Raw genomic sequence first — 14,743 nt, forward strand, 5'->3', positions numbered from 1 at the left:
TCTCTTTACACCCACGACTGTGTGGCTAGGCCCAATTCAATTGCCATCTAGTAAATTGCCGATGACACCATGGCCATCAGCAGATTCACAGACGACAATGAGGAAGCGGACAGGAGTGAGATGGATTGTGGGCTTCAGGAAGAAGAAATCAGTAGAACACAAACCAGACCTCATCGAGGGATCAACAGTGGAAAGGGTAAAGAACTTCAAATACCTTGTTGTCAACATCTCTGAAGATCTATTTTGGGGCCTTCATGAAGAAGGCTCACCAGCATCTATAATTCATGAGGTGTTTGAGATGATTAGGGATACCAAAGGCTCTTGCAAATTTCTACAGGTGTACCATGGAGAGCATTCTGACTGGTTGCATCACTGTCTGGTATGGAGGTGATCATCCCCATCATGGGTATCAGTCTTCACTCCATTAAGGACATCTAGAAGAGCACAATAAAGTAGCCCCTATCATCCTCATCACTCAAACCAGACCCTCTTCTCACTGCTACCATCAAGGAGGTACAGGAGCCTGAAGATGAACATCCAATGGCCCTCTGCCATCAGATTTCTGAATGGACAATGAAACACAGATGCTACTTCACTTTTTCTCTCCTCTACACTTATTAATTTTTTTTTATACACCGTTCAAAAACCTATTCGGGTCGTAGGTCGATTGGGTGTATTTGGGTGGCATGGGTTCATGGGCCGAAAGGGCCTGTTACTGTGCTGTATGACTAAATTTAAAATGTAAAATAAATTCTGATTCTGATGTTTGGCTCATTTATGTGCTGTACTGTTCTGTGTTTTATTTAATGGGAAAGATTTTAATCATGTGAAACCTAACTGTGAATAGGTTGATTTGTAAGGAAAGTATCCTTCGCAAGTTCAAGAGGCGATTTATTCATTAACGATAACTTAACCTCTTCATTCCCAGCAAGCCCTGTCCAATTCCAACTTCTTTAGGCTGGCCTCAAGTTACAATGAGTTACTGAAGATTTGTTTGATATTAAAAATAAATAAATTGTGTATTTTTAGAGTATTTTTCACAGTATCCATATGCCCCTGAACTTTACATTCAATCACAGGCAGACAGCACCTTACAAATTTTTCACAGAAGGAATTGTTAATCTTGCTGGAAGCAATGAAAGATTGCTGGATAATCCAGGCAGAAAACCGATTAGGAGTGCTGTTTAGTCATCTGATCAAAGTTGTTCTGGAACTCATTGGCATCTTCTTTTGCCATACTGATTCTACTCAATTAACTGTACTGTCATTCCAGTTTCTTCTGGGACATGTCATCTTCCTATGGGACATGTCGTTGAGAGTATGCGTGGGGTGGGGGGGGGGGGGGGGGAAATGAGGGGATTTTTTTTTTAAATGTTCAATTTTTTTCCCCCAAAACACTTGTGTAAACTGCAATCATCAGTCAAAGTTTGGAGCCCTTTCAAGGTTCATGAGGATATAACATCCTCCAGGTGCAATCGTGGCATAAAAGCAGAAAATTCCCAGGCATTTAGCCAATAGAAGAGTTTTGTGCTCACAAAAAATGAGCTCCATGCAGCTTGCATAGGGCATCAAAGATTTCCAGACTCAGAGGAAATGTATAATTATTGTGTGAACAACCAACAAGGTAACATTCATTCCCCAACACTAATTTCTGTGATTGTTTAACATAGTAATTATCTAATAATTATAGGAAACCTAGGGCCTTCAATTTATGTCCATTTATCCCTTTGAAATAATTTTCTGGAATGGAAATAAACAGCTCTAATTTTGTATCAAAAACATCTGGGTAATTTTGCCTTGCTGAGGTCCTATAATGTAATGGATAATGTCTGCAATCATTTCAAATAAGCTGCTGACCATATTTTACAACAACGTAGAGTCAAAATTTGTAATCTCGGTCTTTACTTTCCCATGCCATCTTCTGTTCAGTTCTTTTAGTTTCTAAGTGGTTCTGAATCGTGCTATTACATCCATTTATATTCTTTGGGTCCCGATTTCCATAAATTATCAATGTGGAAGTTGGTTTGGCTGTTATGGTTTGTTTTAAAGTGTTTATTGAGATGAAAAATGAAGTTATTGCGCCCACTTCAAATATAATACATTGGATTAACACAGGCTCAGTAAATCAGGCAGAATCTCTGAAAAGTGGAAAGATAACAGTTTTGATGAAAGCCTTCACCTTGAAACATCAACCCTGTTTCTCTGTCTACAGATGTTGTTTTCCCTCCTGAGTATTTTCAGCATTTTTTGTTTATATTTCTGATTTTCATCATTGTTTGTTTTTCATTATTGCTGAGAACTTGAGATATTGCCAGTGGGATATGAGAGTAAATATTCAATAACATTACCACACCCAGCAGAACCCAAACAATGTGTTGATATGACATGTGTCTGCAGAATTGAGTTTAAGTTTACTGTCAACTGATTGTATAACCCTGTGAAACAGTGTTCTCCAGTCATCAGGGCAAAACATGCAGATACACAGCCATACATTACACACAAACAATACATATGCAGGACAAGTATTTCAGCTCTAGAAATAAATAAATATTGTTTCATGAATGAATGCATAGTGTGAGCAGTTCCTTTGGTCATTCAATGATGTGTCATGGTTAGATTCAGGAAGGAAGGATTCATTGTGGGTTTAAGAATTTCAATTCGTTCCTAATTAGAGGGTTATCAATAATCCAATGTCTGCTTAGAGTAACATTTGTTTTCTTCTTTCATCTAAACAATACTTAGCAACAATGGCTTGGGTTTGTTGAATGAAAGACTGGCTGGAATCTTGTTACACATCTAAATGGATCAAGGAAATCCTACAGAATTTGAAGTTATTTATCTCCTTTTGCAATCTCCAGGTATTTTACAGCATGCTGTAGCCAATACTTTCTGAAGAATGGTAATTGTTTAAAAAGGGAAATGTAATCAACATCTCAATATTCTCCCCCCCCCCCCCCAAAAAAATCAATGAAATAATTTATTTTAGTGTCTGCTTTGCTTGATTTACAGAATACCAGGGGGAATTGGGCCTCTCTTCAACTAATGACATGGGACTTTTATGCCCACATGAAAAGACTGTTGTCTTAATATCTCATTCACAAATCAGGCCCCTCAAGCACAAACTCAAGTAGTGGGAGAAGAGTTTGGTACAGAGTTGAACAGTTGACTCAAATGAAAATGCAACCGCATTGCAACTTCTGAAGCTTCAATCTCAGATGACAATATTAAGCTGATTCAATCCATGAGTTTTGTTGGGAAGGGAAATCAAAACTAAGGATTGAAGAAAAAAATGTTCCGAGCAATTCTGGTCATACCAATGTGGGAAGGATGTGGAAACTTTGGATAGGGAACAGCAGGGGATGTATAAGCATGAAGGAGAGGTTGACCAAATGTGGGCTGATTTCTCTGGGACATTGAAGGCTGAGGGGTTAATTGATAGAATTTTATAAACTGATGAGAAGCATTGTTAGAGTAAACATTCAGAATCATTTTCTGAGAGTCAAATATCACATACTAGACGACATGCACTGCAAGTAAGGTGAGGGGAGAAAGTTTAAAAGAGACAGCAGGGCAATGTCTTTTTTTAAAACAATGCACAGAGAGATAGGTGCCAGGAATGGTGTTGGAAGCAGATACAATAGTAGCAATACAAGCCCAATTCACACTGGCCCTTTCTTTCTTTCTTCTTTGGCTTGGCTTCGCGGACGAAGATTTATGGAGGGGGTAAAAAGTCCACGTCAGCTGCAGGCTCGTTTGTGGCTGACAAGTCCGATGCGGGACAGGCAGACACGGTTGCAGCGGTTGCAGGGGAAAATTGGTTGGTTGGGGTTGGGTGTTGGGTTTTTCCTCCTTTGCCTTTTGTCAGTGAGGTGGGCTCTGCGGTCTTCTTCAAAGGAGGTTGCTGCCCGCCAAACTGTGAGGCGCCAAGATGCACGGTTTGAGGCGTTATCAGCCCACTGGCGGTGGTCAATGTGGCAGGCACCAAGAGATTTCTTTAGGCAGTCCTTGTACCTTTTCTTTGGTGCACCTCTGTCACGGTGGCCAGTGGAGAGCTCGCCATATAACACGATCTTGGGAAGGCGATGGTCCTCCATTCTGGAGACGTGACCCATCCAGCGCAGCCCTTTAAACGCAGTAATTAACCACCAATCTACTGGTTAACGTGCCAGTGTGAACGCTCGCAAACCGGCACGCAGGCGTCAGATTGCGCTGGGGATGAACCACCTAGGCAGGTGATTTGTTTTGAATAGGCGAACCAGTTAGTCCAGTGTGAAAGGGAGGGGGTATTCAGAATATCACTGCTGCAGGATAGGCGGCCCTTCACTCTGGGATGCTGGGTGGTAAGTATAAAAGGGCTCAGAGAACCGGTTAACATTGGTCTAGTGTGAATCGCAAAAAAATGCTATTTTGAACTGGTTCGTTGGCTAACTGGTAAATTGGCAGTCAATGTGAAAAGGCCTAAAGAGGCTTCTAGGTTTAAATAAGAAAATGCAGCAAATAGAGGGATATGTATCATGTGCAAACAGCAGAGATTTAGTTTAATTTGGCATCATGTTTGGCACTGAAGGAACTGTTCCTCAGCTGTACTGTTCCATGTTCTATGTACTCCTAAAGTACAGTAAAAGCCCTATTATCTGAAATTCAAGAGTGAGTCTCGAACATGTGATAAACTCACTTATCCGGCATCTATCAATCCCAGAGGCGCCAGATACCAGGGGATTTACTATAAATGAAACTGAAGTCAAAAATAAACCTGTGATCCAAGTAAATGGTTGAATGGTCTCCTCGCTTCCTGTGATCCATTTTCCATTTTACGGTACATCTGCCTCAAAAGGGTAGTTTGAAAAGTGTGGATCATTTTGTTCTGTGACCATTTGGAGAAGGGCTCAATTTACACAAATGTGTTTCTCTGAGACACAAGGAGGATGTTGGTTCTCACTCATCCAAATGGATTCATTACCATGACATGACAGATTTTATATACAGACATTTAACAAGTATATTTGAAAAGAGCTCACCTTTCATAACCAATTCATGGATTTACATCAGTAATGAAAAAGACCATGAAATAGTTTAAATCAGTGGTTTTCAAACTGCCCCCTAAATTCACATTCCACTTTAAGTAATCCCTATGCACAAGTGCTCTGTGATTAGCAAGGGATTGCTTAAAATGGGATGTGAGTGGGAAGGGAAGTTTGAGAACCACTGCTCTAGACCCAATTGTTACTTGAAATATTTTGCTTGAGAAAAACTGTCATTGGTCCATTTCCTTTGGAGTTATGAAACCCTGCACATCACGAGTCAAGGAAGTACGATTAAAACAGTGGTTTTCAAACTTTTTCTTCCCACTCACATACCTACCTTAAGCAATCCCTTACTAATCACAGAGCCCCTGTGGCATAGGAATTACTTAAGGTGGAATGTGAGTTTAGGGGGCAGTTTGAAAACCACTGGCTTAAATGGACAGCAGGTGAGCAAGCAATTCACTCAAGTGGTACAAAACACACTCATCAAATTTAGTAAAAATAAAAAGAATCTTCTCATGGGTTCATCCTTCTCTCTTCTGTAAACTCCTGTGACCACTTGCTAATTTCATCACTCTACCTTTCATGCTTGTGAATTCTTTTGGCCACCTTCCTAATGTGGTTTCAGTTTCAAATATCGCTTTCATAATACTCTGTGAAGTACCTTGGAATGTTTAATTACACTAAAGTAGTTCTCTTAATAGAGGGAATGCCTGCATATATTACACTAATATATAGATATTTGGGAATTAAGGAATTCAGGAAGATGAGATAATTAAGATTTATTGAGGGCCTTGATTTTTGCTAATTGATTTTGGAGAGTCTTTTGCTGCTTTTCTCATGGGCTTCTTTCATTCGTCACAGTTCCTGAATATTGCTCCCCCTAGAATTAAGTAAAGGGAAAGGTCTGGTTACCTGTTCAAATCGAATGGGTTCAATATCTCCACACCTGACAGGTTAGGTATAATGGATCTAGTGATTCTAACACTGATATTCTCTTGCTTCTTCACTACAGATGTAGAGGTTTCCTCCAGAATTTTGATGTAGTGTCAACAAATAATTGCATTACTGCGGCCAATAGCCCACAATCTCATGCACACGACAGAAAAAAAACGCATGGTGAAATTTCTATTGTTGCATTTTTCAAAATCTATCTTGAGATTCTATTCATACTTTCAACTCTTTTGAGAAATCGAATTGAGTTAATATTAAAAAAATCGTTCATTGCTCAATACAATCGCAACAAAAGATTTTCATTTTAGTTTCTTGAAAAAGAAATCTTGCAAAGTCAATCTATAAAAAATGAGTTATAAAAGATTTGGCAGCCAATTTCTCATTAATAGCATAAATACTCAGTCCAGATGACATTAATTTGGTGCCTAAAGCCAGCTTCTCCATTTCTCTTTAGTGAAATGACAGCTGGGAGCAGTGTGCCTTCATAATAGCTGGAAGATTTCCCATGGTGAACCATTGGAAATGCAAAACCCAACAAGTATAAATGGAAAAACTGAGCGAGTGAGCATCAAATTATCTGTTAACAATGGACTACTTCTGTTGATGCAAGTATTTTATGCCATTGCATTATTACAAATAGAACAGCAATGCTAAGAAAGATAAATACAACTACATTTTCTATGTTGATGTCGCGAAATGTTTCTTTGTACTTCACTGGAATGTCAAAAAAATTTGACGTCAAATCACAAAGAGATTCTAAAACAAGTGGCAGTGACAATGCTTGGTTGAAAGGCTAGATTTGAAAGACAAACTGCTTTAAAGGCAAAAAGAGGTGTAAAACAGTGGAGAGCTTTAGGAAGGAAATTCCAGAGCTTGGGCCTAGGCTACTGAGGGAGCAGGCACCAGGATGACCAGATCAGAGATGAGGGAGTGCAGATACCTCTGAAATTGGAGGAGACGGCAGATATGGAGGAATGGTGCTATCAAGAGTCATGGAAGTAAGAATGTTACTTTTCAAATCAAGGCACTGTTCAAATCAGAGTCAAACATGGGGTGATGGGCCAAGTGGATCTGGTGCAGGTTAAAATACAAGAAGTGGAATTTTGGATAACTTTGGATACAGAGGACAGAATGAGAGAGTCGATCCAGGAGTGTACTGGTCATCTAGAAGCCAAAAGTAACAAAAAAGAATGAAAGTGTGTTTCAATAGCAGCAGAGCTGATGGCGACGAGGAGTCAAGTGAAGCTTTGACGATGCAAGAAGATGGTATGGAAGCATAATTCTGAGGCAGATGCATCGTCCTGAGATCAACTCAGGATTGTATAACGTTCCAAAGTTGAGGATAACCAGTGCAATTTGGAGGAACTAGATTCTCAAGATGCCCTTTATTGTTGTAGTTCTAATGGCTTTCACCTTTCTGACGAATGCAAAATTGAAGTCATTGTCTACAGCTATGAGATACAACATGCCAATACCATCCTCTCTCTCAGCTGCATTAAATCTCAGTCCTGCTCTTAGCTTGCATTTCCTTCTGCACAAGTGGCCTTTGTGTATTTTCTCGACAATTCTCTTTTTTGGATAAAACAATTCTGGGTGCAACTAGTAGTTTTCCAGTAAGATTCCATGCATTAATAAGCAATGATATACAGGACTGAGTTAAGCCCAGAAAGTGTCACAGTTGTGCACAACCGACAATTAAATTAAAAGAAATAATAAATATAAAAGATAGATTGTCCCAGCTTATAATAAACGTTCACAATTAGCATATAGTGGAAAAAAGTGATATTGCAGTAGTGCAGACAGATTTTTTTTGTAGTGTCAGAGCAGTTTATGATTAGTGTAGTTAGGGGAGGTTCAAGAGCTTGATAGCCATGGGAAATAGAGGTATCAGTCATCTCAGAACCGTGAGATCCCATGGCACATAGCAGTTGTCACAAATCTACAGAACAAGCTTTAACAACTTAACACCAAGAGAAGCCAGTTGTACTTGCAGTAGAGCAAATCTTGTCATTTTTGCAGGTAGATGTTTTTAAAAGCCTGAAGTAGTCCCAACACACAATGGCAAATCAAAGCATTCACACATAAACCATGAATTGCTGGAGGAACTCAGCAGGTCAGACAGCATCTATGGGTAGAAATGGTGAGTTAACGTTTCGGGTTTGGAACCTTTGTCAAGACTAAAGGGAAGAGGGTGGTCTAATGTACATAAAGGGGGAAAGAACCTGGGGGAGAGGACCAGATGTGATTATGTATTAGACAGAATGTGTGAGAGGAAAGAAGGGGGAAAAAGTTCTCTGCATGTAATGATATTTAAGAGGGCAAAAGAGAGATAGATATATGGGAATTTTGGGCTGAGATTGTAGGGTGGTCATTTGGTGTACAGAGAAAGGGAGTTTAGCAGTTGAAGAGCCAGATAGAACTAACCAGAAGTTTTCACTGCTATCAGTCTGTCCCCATTTCCTCCGTCTCACCCCCTCTGTCCCCCCCTTTCCTCTGTCACCCCCTCCTTCTGTCCCCCATTTCCTGCACCTCGCCCGCCTTCCCTTTGTCCCTCATTAACTCTGGGTCCCCCTTCCCTCTGTCCCCCTTTCCTCAGTCTCCCCCCTTCCCACTGTCCCCCTTTCCTCCATCTCCCCCCTTCCCACTGTCCCCCTTTCCTCCATCTCCCCCCTTCCCACTGTCCCCCTTTCCTCCATCTCCCCCCTTCCCACTGTCCCCCTTTCCTCCATCTCCCCCCTTCCCACTGTCCCCCTTTCCTCCATCTCCCCCCTTCCCACTGTCCCCTTTCCTCCATCTTCCCCCCCTCCTCCGTCTTCCTCTTTATGTTGGTGGTCAGGATGAAGGAGAGTAGGTGTGCCAATGTGCTGAGGGCTTATCTTTCCCTGGTGCAGGGAAGGAAGGGCCTGGCCATGTTGCAACGATTTGTACTTCTTCCTGTACTATTTGTTCTTGGACAGTCACTGATGTAGCCATTTTAGGAACACAGACAGGCAAATGGTGGGCCAGGTGTGTGGGTGGACAGGACTTCATGTTGAAAGATGGACAATGATACGAGTTGCTTCAGGAAGGCCATCAACTCAGTGAAAGGTGCCCCTAGATCGGCTCAAAATGTGCAGGACTCAGTGTTAGAAGCTTTCCGTGAACATACATCGAGGCCTGGCTCACTCCAACGTGCCTCAGGACGCACTAAGTTTTTGTCACAATAGGCTCAAATGGGGAAAGGCCATAGGTTAAGCCTCTCCCACCATTGCACACCAACCAAATAGAAGCCAGACCAAAACACCCCTGGACCACTAGTGTTGAAATGTGGTTCATATAATGCTGCTAACATTATATAACGTTTTACTTAAGGGCAGGAGATACTCTCCAGTGCCAAATACAGTACATAAAGAATATATTCTATACTGCACTATGAACAGAAACTTTTTGTATCATATGTTTTCATAAATTTGCAAATGATCTTCAGAGAATTAGGTTAATTCTGTTACATTCAACCTTTTTCCAGTGAAATGATTGCAACGTGGTCTAATTGTGCTTCCTAGCCAGTACACTTTGCAGGGAGTATTTGCACTACAGGACGTGACTAACTGGCTGGATTTGCTCCGTACTCATCCAATCTTTTCTCTTCTGTGCCTGAGATTGTGGACTATTGGCTGCAGTACTGCAATTATTTGTGGACACTGGATCAAAATTTGGTTTAAAAAAAAAACCCAACTAAGTGGCATTAATCATTTCCACACTCACAAGCTTTGGAGGCATCATGTGCTTTTTGAGTTCAGCCAAATATGTTGTAAAGTGATTAATAATTCATCTCCCCTGAATGGTTCCCCGTTGACCAGTTTCCAGTTGTCACTGGCCTGGACTATTGGCCAATGCATTGAATCATCCCCGGTGGACAGGAAGCACCTGCTTGGTGGAGGGAGGACGGTGACTTTCTTGGCTCTGTTCTCACCAGTGCAAGTTTTCAAAGTGTATTCGGCTTTCAGGTCTCAGCCATTCAGCCCATATGAGCCTAACCCCCCCCCCCACTGGGCCCAATTATTCTCACCCCAGACCCCAATCTCACTTCAGGTCTCAGCCAAGGGCCGTTCAGCCCATTGGGTTTATGCCAAAAGACAATGAGCCTAACCCCCCCCCCCACACCGGAACAAATTATTCTCACCCCAGACCCCAATCTCAGCCAAGGGCCATTCAGCCCATTGGGTTTACACCAAAAGACAATGAGCCTAACTCCCCCCCCCCCTTACTGTCCAATTATTCTTACCCCAGACTCACTTCAGGTCTCAGCCGAGGGCCACTCAGCCCATCATGCCAAAAGGCAATGAGCCTAAACCCCACTGGGTCCAATTAATCTCACCCCAGTCTCACTTCAGGTCTCAGCCGAGGGCCATTCAGCCCATAGGGTTTACACCAAAAGACAATGAGCCTAACCCCCCCCACTGGGCCCAATTATTCTCACCCCAGACCCCAATCTCACTTCAGGTCTCAGCCAAGGGCCATTCAGCCCATTGGGTTTACGCCAAAAGACAATGAGCCTAACCCCCCCCCCCCACACTGGGCCCAATTATTCTCACCCCAGTATCACTTCAGGTCTCAGCCAAGGGCCATTCAGCCCATTGGGTTTACACCAAAAGACAATGAGCCTAACTCCCCCCCCTTACTGAATCCAATTATTCTTACCCCAGACTCACTTCAGGTCTCAGCCAAGGGCCACTCAGCCCATCATGCCAAAAGGCAATGAGCCTAAACCCCCCCTCCCACTGGGTCCAATTAATCTCACCCCAGTCTCACTTCAGGTCTCAGCCGAGGGCCATTCAGCCCATCGGGTTTACGCCAAAAGACAATAAGCCTAACCCCCCCACTGGGCCCAATTATTCTCACCCCAGACCCCAATCTCACTTCAGGTCTCAGCCAAGGGCCATTCAGCCCATTGGGTTTATGCCAAAAGACAATGAGCCTAACCCCCCCCACCCCACTGGACCAAATTATTCTCACCCCAGACCCCAATCTCAGCCAAGGGCCATTCAGCCCATCAGGTTTACGCCAAAAGACAATGAGCCTAACCCCCCCACTGGACCCAATTATTCTCACCCCAGACCCCAATCTCAGCCAAGGGCCATTCAGCCCATTGGGTTTATGCCAAAAGACAATGAGCCTAACCCCCCACTGGGCCCAATTATTCTCACCCCAGACCCCAATCTCAGCCAAGGGCCATTCAGCCCATCGGGTTTACGCCAAAAGACAATGAGCCTAACCCCCCACTGGGCCCAATTATTCTCACCCCAGACCCCAATCTCAGCCAAGGGCCATTCAGCCCATCGGGTTTACGCCAAAAGACAATGAGCCTAACCCCCCACTGGGCCCAATTATTCTCACCCCAGACCCCAATCTCAGCCAAGGGCCATTCAGCCCATCGGGTTTACGCCAAAAGACAATGAGCCTAACCCCCCACTGGGCCCAATTATTCTCACCCCAGACCCCAATCTCAGCCAAGGGCCATTCAGCCCATCGGGTTTACGCCAAAAGACAATGAGCCTAACCCCCCACTGGGCCCAATTATTCTCACCCCAGACCCCAATCTCAGCCAAGGGCCATTCAGCCCATCGGGTTTACACCAAAAGACAATGAGCCTAACCCCCCCACTGGGCCCAATTATTCTCACCCCAGACCCCAATCTCAGCCAAGGGCCATTCAGCCCATCGGGTTTACGCCAAAAGACAATGAGCCTAACCCCCCCCACTGGGCCCAATTATTCTCACCCCAGACCCCAATCTCAGCCAAGGGCCATTCAGCCCATCGGGTTTACGCCAAAAGACAATGAGCTTAACCCCCCACTGGGCCCAATTATTCTCACCCCAGACCCCAATCTCAGCCAAGGGCCATTCAGCCCATCGGGTTTACACCAAAAGACAATGAGCCTAACCCCCCCACTGGGCCCAATTATTCTCACCCCAGACCCCAATCTCAGCCAAGGGCCATTCAGCCCATCGGGTTTACGCCAAAAGACAATGAGCCTACCCCCCCCCCCCCCACTGGGTCCAATTATTCTCACCCCGAGATCAGCTCCTCCTCTCCGGGTCTGCCATCGAGCCCACACACACACACGGTCCCGTCGGCTCGCTGGCAACTGGGCCACTTGAGATCCAAGTGACCCATGCACACAGAGAGAGACCCAGATGATAAAGCCCGGCGAGGGCGTCAAGTCCTGCAGCAAACCTGGCGGGTTGTAATTACGTCCCCCGCATGGCCATCTCCCACACGTCGCGGTGCCTCCGCACTCGCACCCGATGCCTCTTGGTGAGCGCCCCGCCACGGCTGCTGTTCGCCCACTTCACCCTTACCTGTTGGCCCGCTTCGCTCTGTGCTGGTAGTATTGGACGGTGGCGTCTCTCTCCAAGAGGAGGTGGCCCGGCCCCCGGCTCGGGGACCGCGCTCGGTACAAGGGGTGCGAGAAGAGTTGGCGGAGTTCGGAGAGAGTTGGGCTGAGCCGCCGAGCGCCGCTGGGCTCCCGCACCTCGCCGCACGGACACTGGCCTCGGGGCAGCCGCTGCCACTTGGGGAAGAGGTGGAAGAGCAGGTCGAGCGTGAAGGCCGTCGAGAGGAGCAGGAGCAGAAGGAGCCGGTTTCTTCCGCTCCACATGGCTTGGCTCAGCCGGGCGAGGGGTTCGGCTGCCGCCGGACCAGCTGTCACAACACGACCGGCTGAGCCGCACACCCTTCTTAAAGGGACACCTTGGGGGGAAGAGGCACAGGCTGGCAGAGTAGAGGTGCCTGCCCGTAACTTTGCCCTCCCCTCCCCGTGAAATGAGATCCGACCTCAGGCCGCTCAGCCCATCGAGTCTGCTCCATCAGGAGCTCACATCTCATTCCAAATCCATTATCCATCTCCTCCTTAATAGATGAGCCTCCACGGCCGCCCGTGGCTCCCAAAGTTGGCTCTGTTTTAAGTGGGTGCCCTTTAAGTCCAAGACGGTCCCCTCTTCTCCTGGACTTGCCCACTTGGAGGATTTTAATACTCTGCGATCTTTTTTTTTAATTTTTCGGACAAATTGGGAAGCAGGTTGAGGTTACCAGAGGGAAGTAACTTGGAATATGTGATTACAGATACAATGACAATCAAAAAGATTTATAACAAATAAACTGCAAGAAAAGGAGACGGAGGAAACAAATGGTAAAACTAAACAAAAATGGGAACAAGATCTAAACATGAGGATAAAGAAGGAAACATGGGAGAAGTTATGCTCTGGAACGATGAGAAATGCAATAAACACGAGGTTACGAATGATACAATATAACTGGATACACAGGCTATACATTACACCTCAAAAGTTAAATAAATGGGACCCAACAGTATCTGACAGATGTTTTCGCTGTAAAAAGGAAACGGGAACAACAATTCATGCAATCTGGACGTGTGAGAAAGTGAAAAAACTTTGGGAAGATCTAAACCAGATATTAAATAACATCACAGAATATACCTCCTAAGTAACATAAAAAAACAAAGAATTTGGACTCGATTTGGATGGTGCACAAAAAAGATTTGTTAGCATAGCCCTAGCCGTAGCAAAAAAAATACTCTGCAATCTTGAGGAGGTGGTGCAGATTTGGGGGCCGATGAGCCAGAACATTGGTGATTATATTTGCAGAATGGGTCAGATCTGATGACTGAAATCAAGGAGTGTCCACACACAGAGGTTCTCAGTCATTTTTTCTTCCCACTTTAAGTAATCCCTACGCCATCGGTGCTCTGTGATGAGTAAGGGATTGCTGAAGGTGGGATGTGAGTGGGAAGGGAAGGTTGAGAACCACTGCTCTAGATCCAATTGTTACTGAAATATTTTGCTTGAGAAAAACTGTCATTGGCCCATTTCCTTTGGAGCTATGAAACCGTGCACATAATGAGTCAATGAGGTACAATTAAAACTGGTTTTCAAACTTTTTTCCCCCCCCCCACTCACACATAGCACCTTAAGCAATCACAGAGCACCTATGGCACAGGGATGGCTTAACAAAGTATGTGAATGAAAAGAAAAAGTTTGAAAACCACTGCTTATCATTAGGCTGATGTTGCAAGTTTCTGTCAATCTCTGACTAATTTCATTGGGGAACAATCGGTGATCCAAAAAAACTCATTTCTGTTTTTTTTCCCCTGAGGGGAATGTTACGATTTTAAATGTTACTTTGTGAAAAGTGTTTGTCTTCAATGAAAAGGCACACTGCAACCTTTATCATTATTTACACAGGGCATAAATGATCAATATTCATTCACCTCTTGGTTTCCTTCATATTAATAATCAACTAACCTCCTTTGAAAATAATCAGAAATTTTCCCCTTTTGTTCTAAAGTGATCAAAATAACCCAGAGGTTTAAAATGTGAGTCATTGAGCCAGAGGTCAATGCAGGTATGCTGAAATAAACGTCCTCATCGGACAATGAAGGCCAATTCATGGGGCCACTCTGAGATGTTCAACCAAAACTGCATTTAAATTTCAGCACAAGAAATAACGATTATTGTTAGTAAGGCTTTACCCAACACCCAACCCCAACCAACAATTTTCCCTTGCAACCGCTGCAGCCGTGCCTGCCTGTCCCGCATTGGACTTGTCAGTCACCAACGAGCCTGCAGCAGACGTGGACATACCCCTCCATAAATCTTCGTCCGCGAAGCCAAGCCAAAGAAGAAGAGGTAAGGTTCCTCATGGTAGGCTGATGCAGAAGATTAGGACACAGGATATTCAATTCAAAATTGTCTTGGCCTTAGAAG

At 44.2% G+C, this 14,743-nt stretch overlaps 1 protein-coding gene across 2 annotated transcripts in view; it reads right to left on the bottom strand.

Annotated features, from left to right (window-relative positions):
* LOC138759531 (pseudokinase FAM20A-like) overlaps positions 1 to 12,732 on the bottom strand; it is a 48,641-nt gene extending 35,909 nt beyond the window's left edge. Inside the window, exon 1 of one of the 2 annotated variants that reach the window (XM_069930111.1) lies at positions 12,320 to 12,732. In XM_069930111.1, the coding sequence (XP_069786212.1) occupies positions 12,320 to 12,618 (299 nt within the window). In that variant the 5' untranslated portion in view covers positions 12,619 to 12,732. Of the gene's footprint in view, positions 1 to 12,030; positions 12,258 to 12,319 lie in introns of those variants that run through there. The other variant, XM_069930109.1, reaches the window with a different exon arrangement.
* Between the last annotated feature and the right edge of the window lie 2,011 nt (positions 12,733 to 14,743).

This window comes from Narcine bancroftii, chromosome 3 (assembly GCF_036971445.1).
Source record: "Narcine bancroftii isolate sNarBan1 chromosome 3, sNarBan1.hap1, whole genome shotgun sequence".
In the NCBI taxonomy this organism is placed as follows: Eukaryota; Metazoa; Chordata; class Chondrichthyes; order Torpediniformes; family Narcinidae; genus Narcine; species Narcine bancroftii.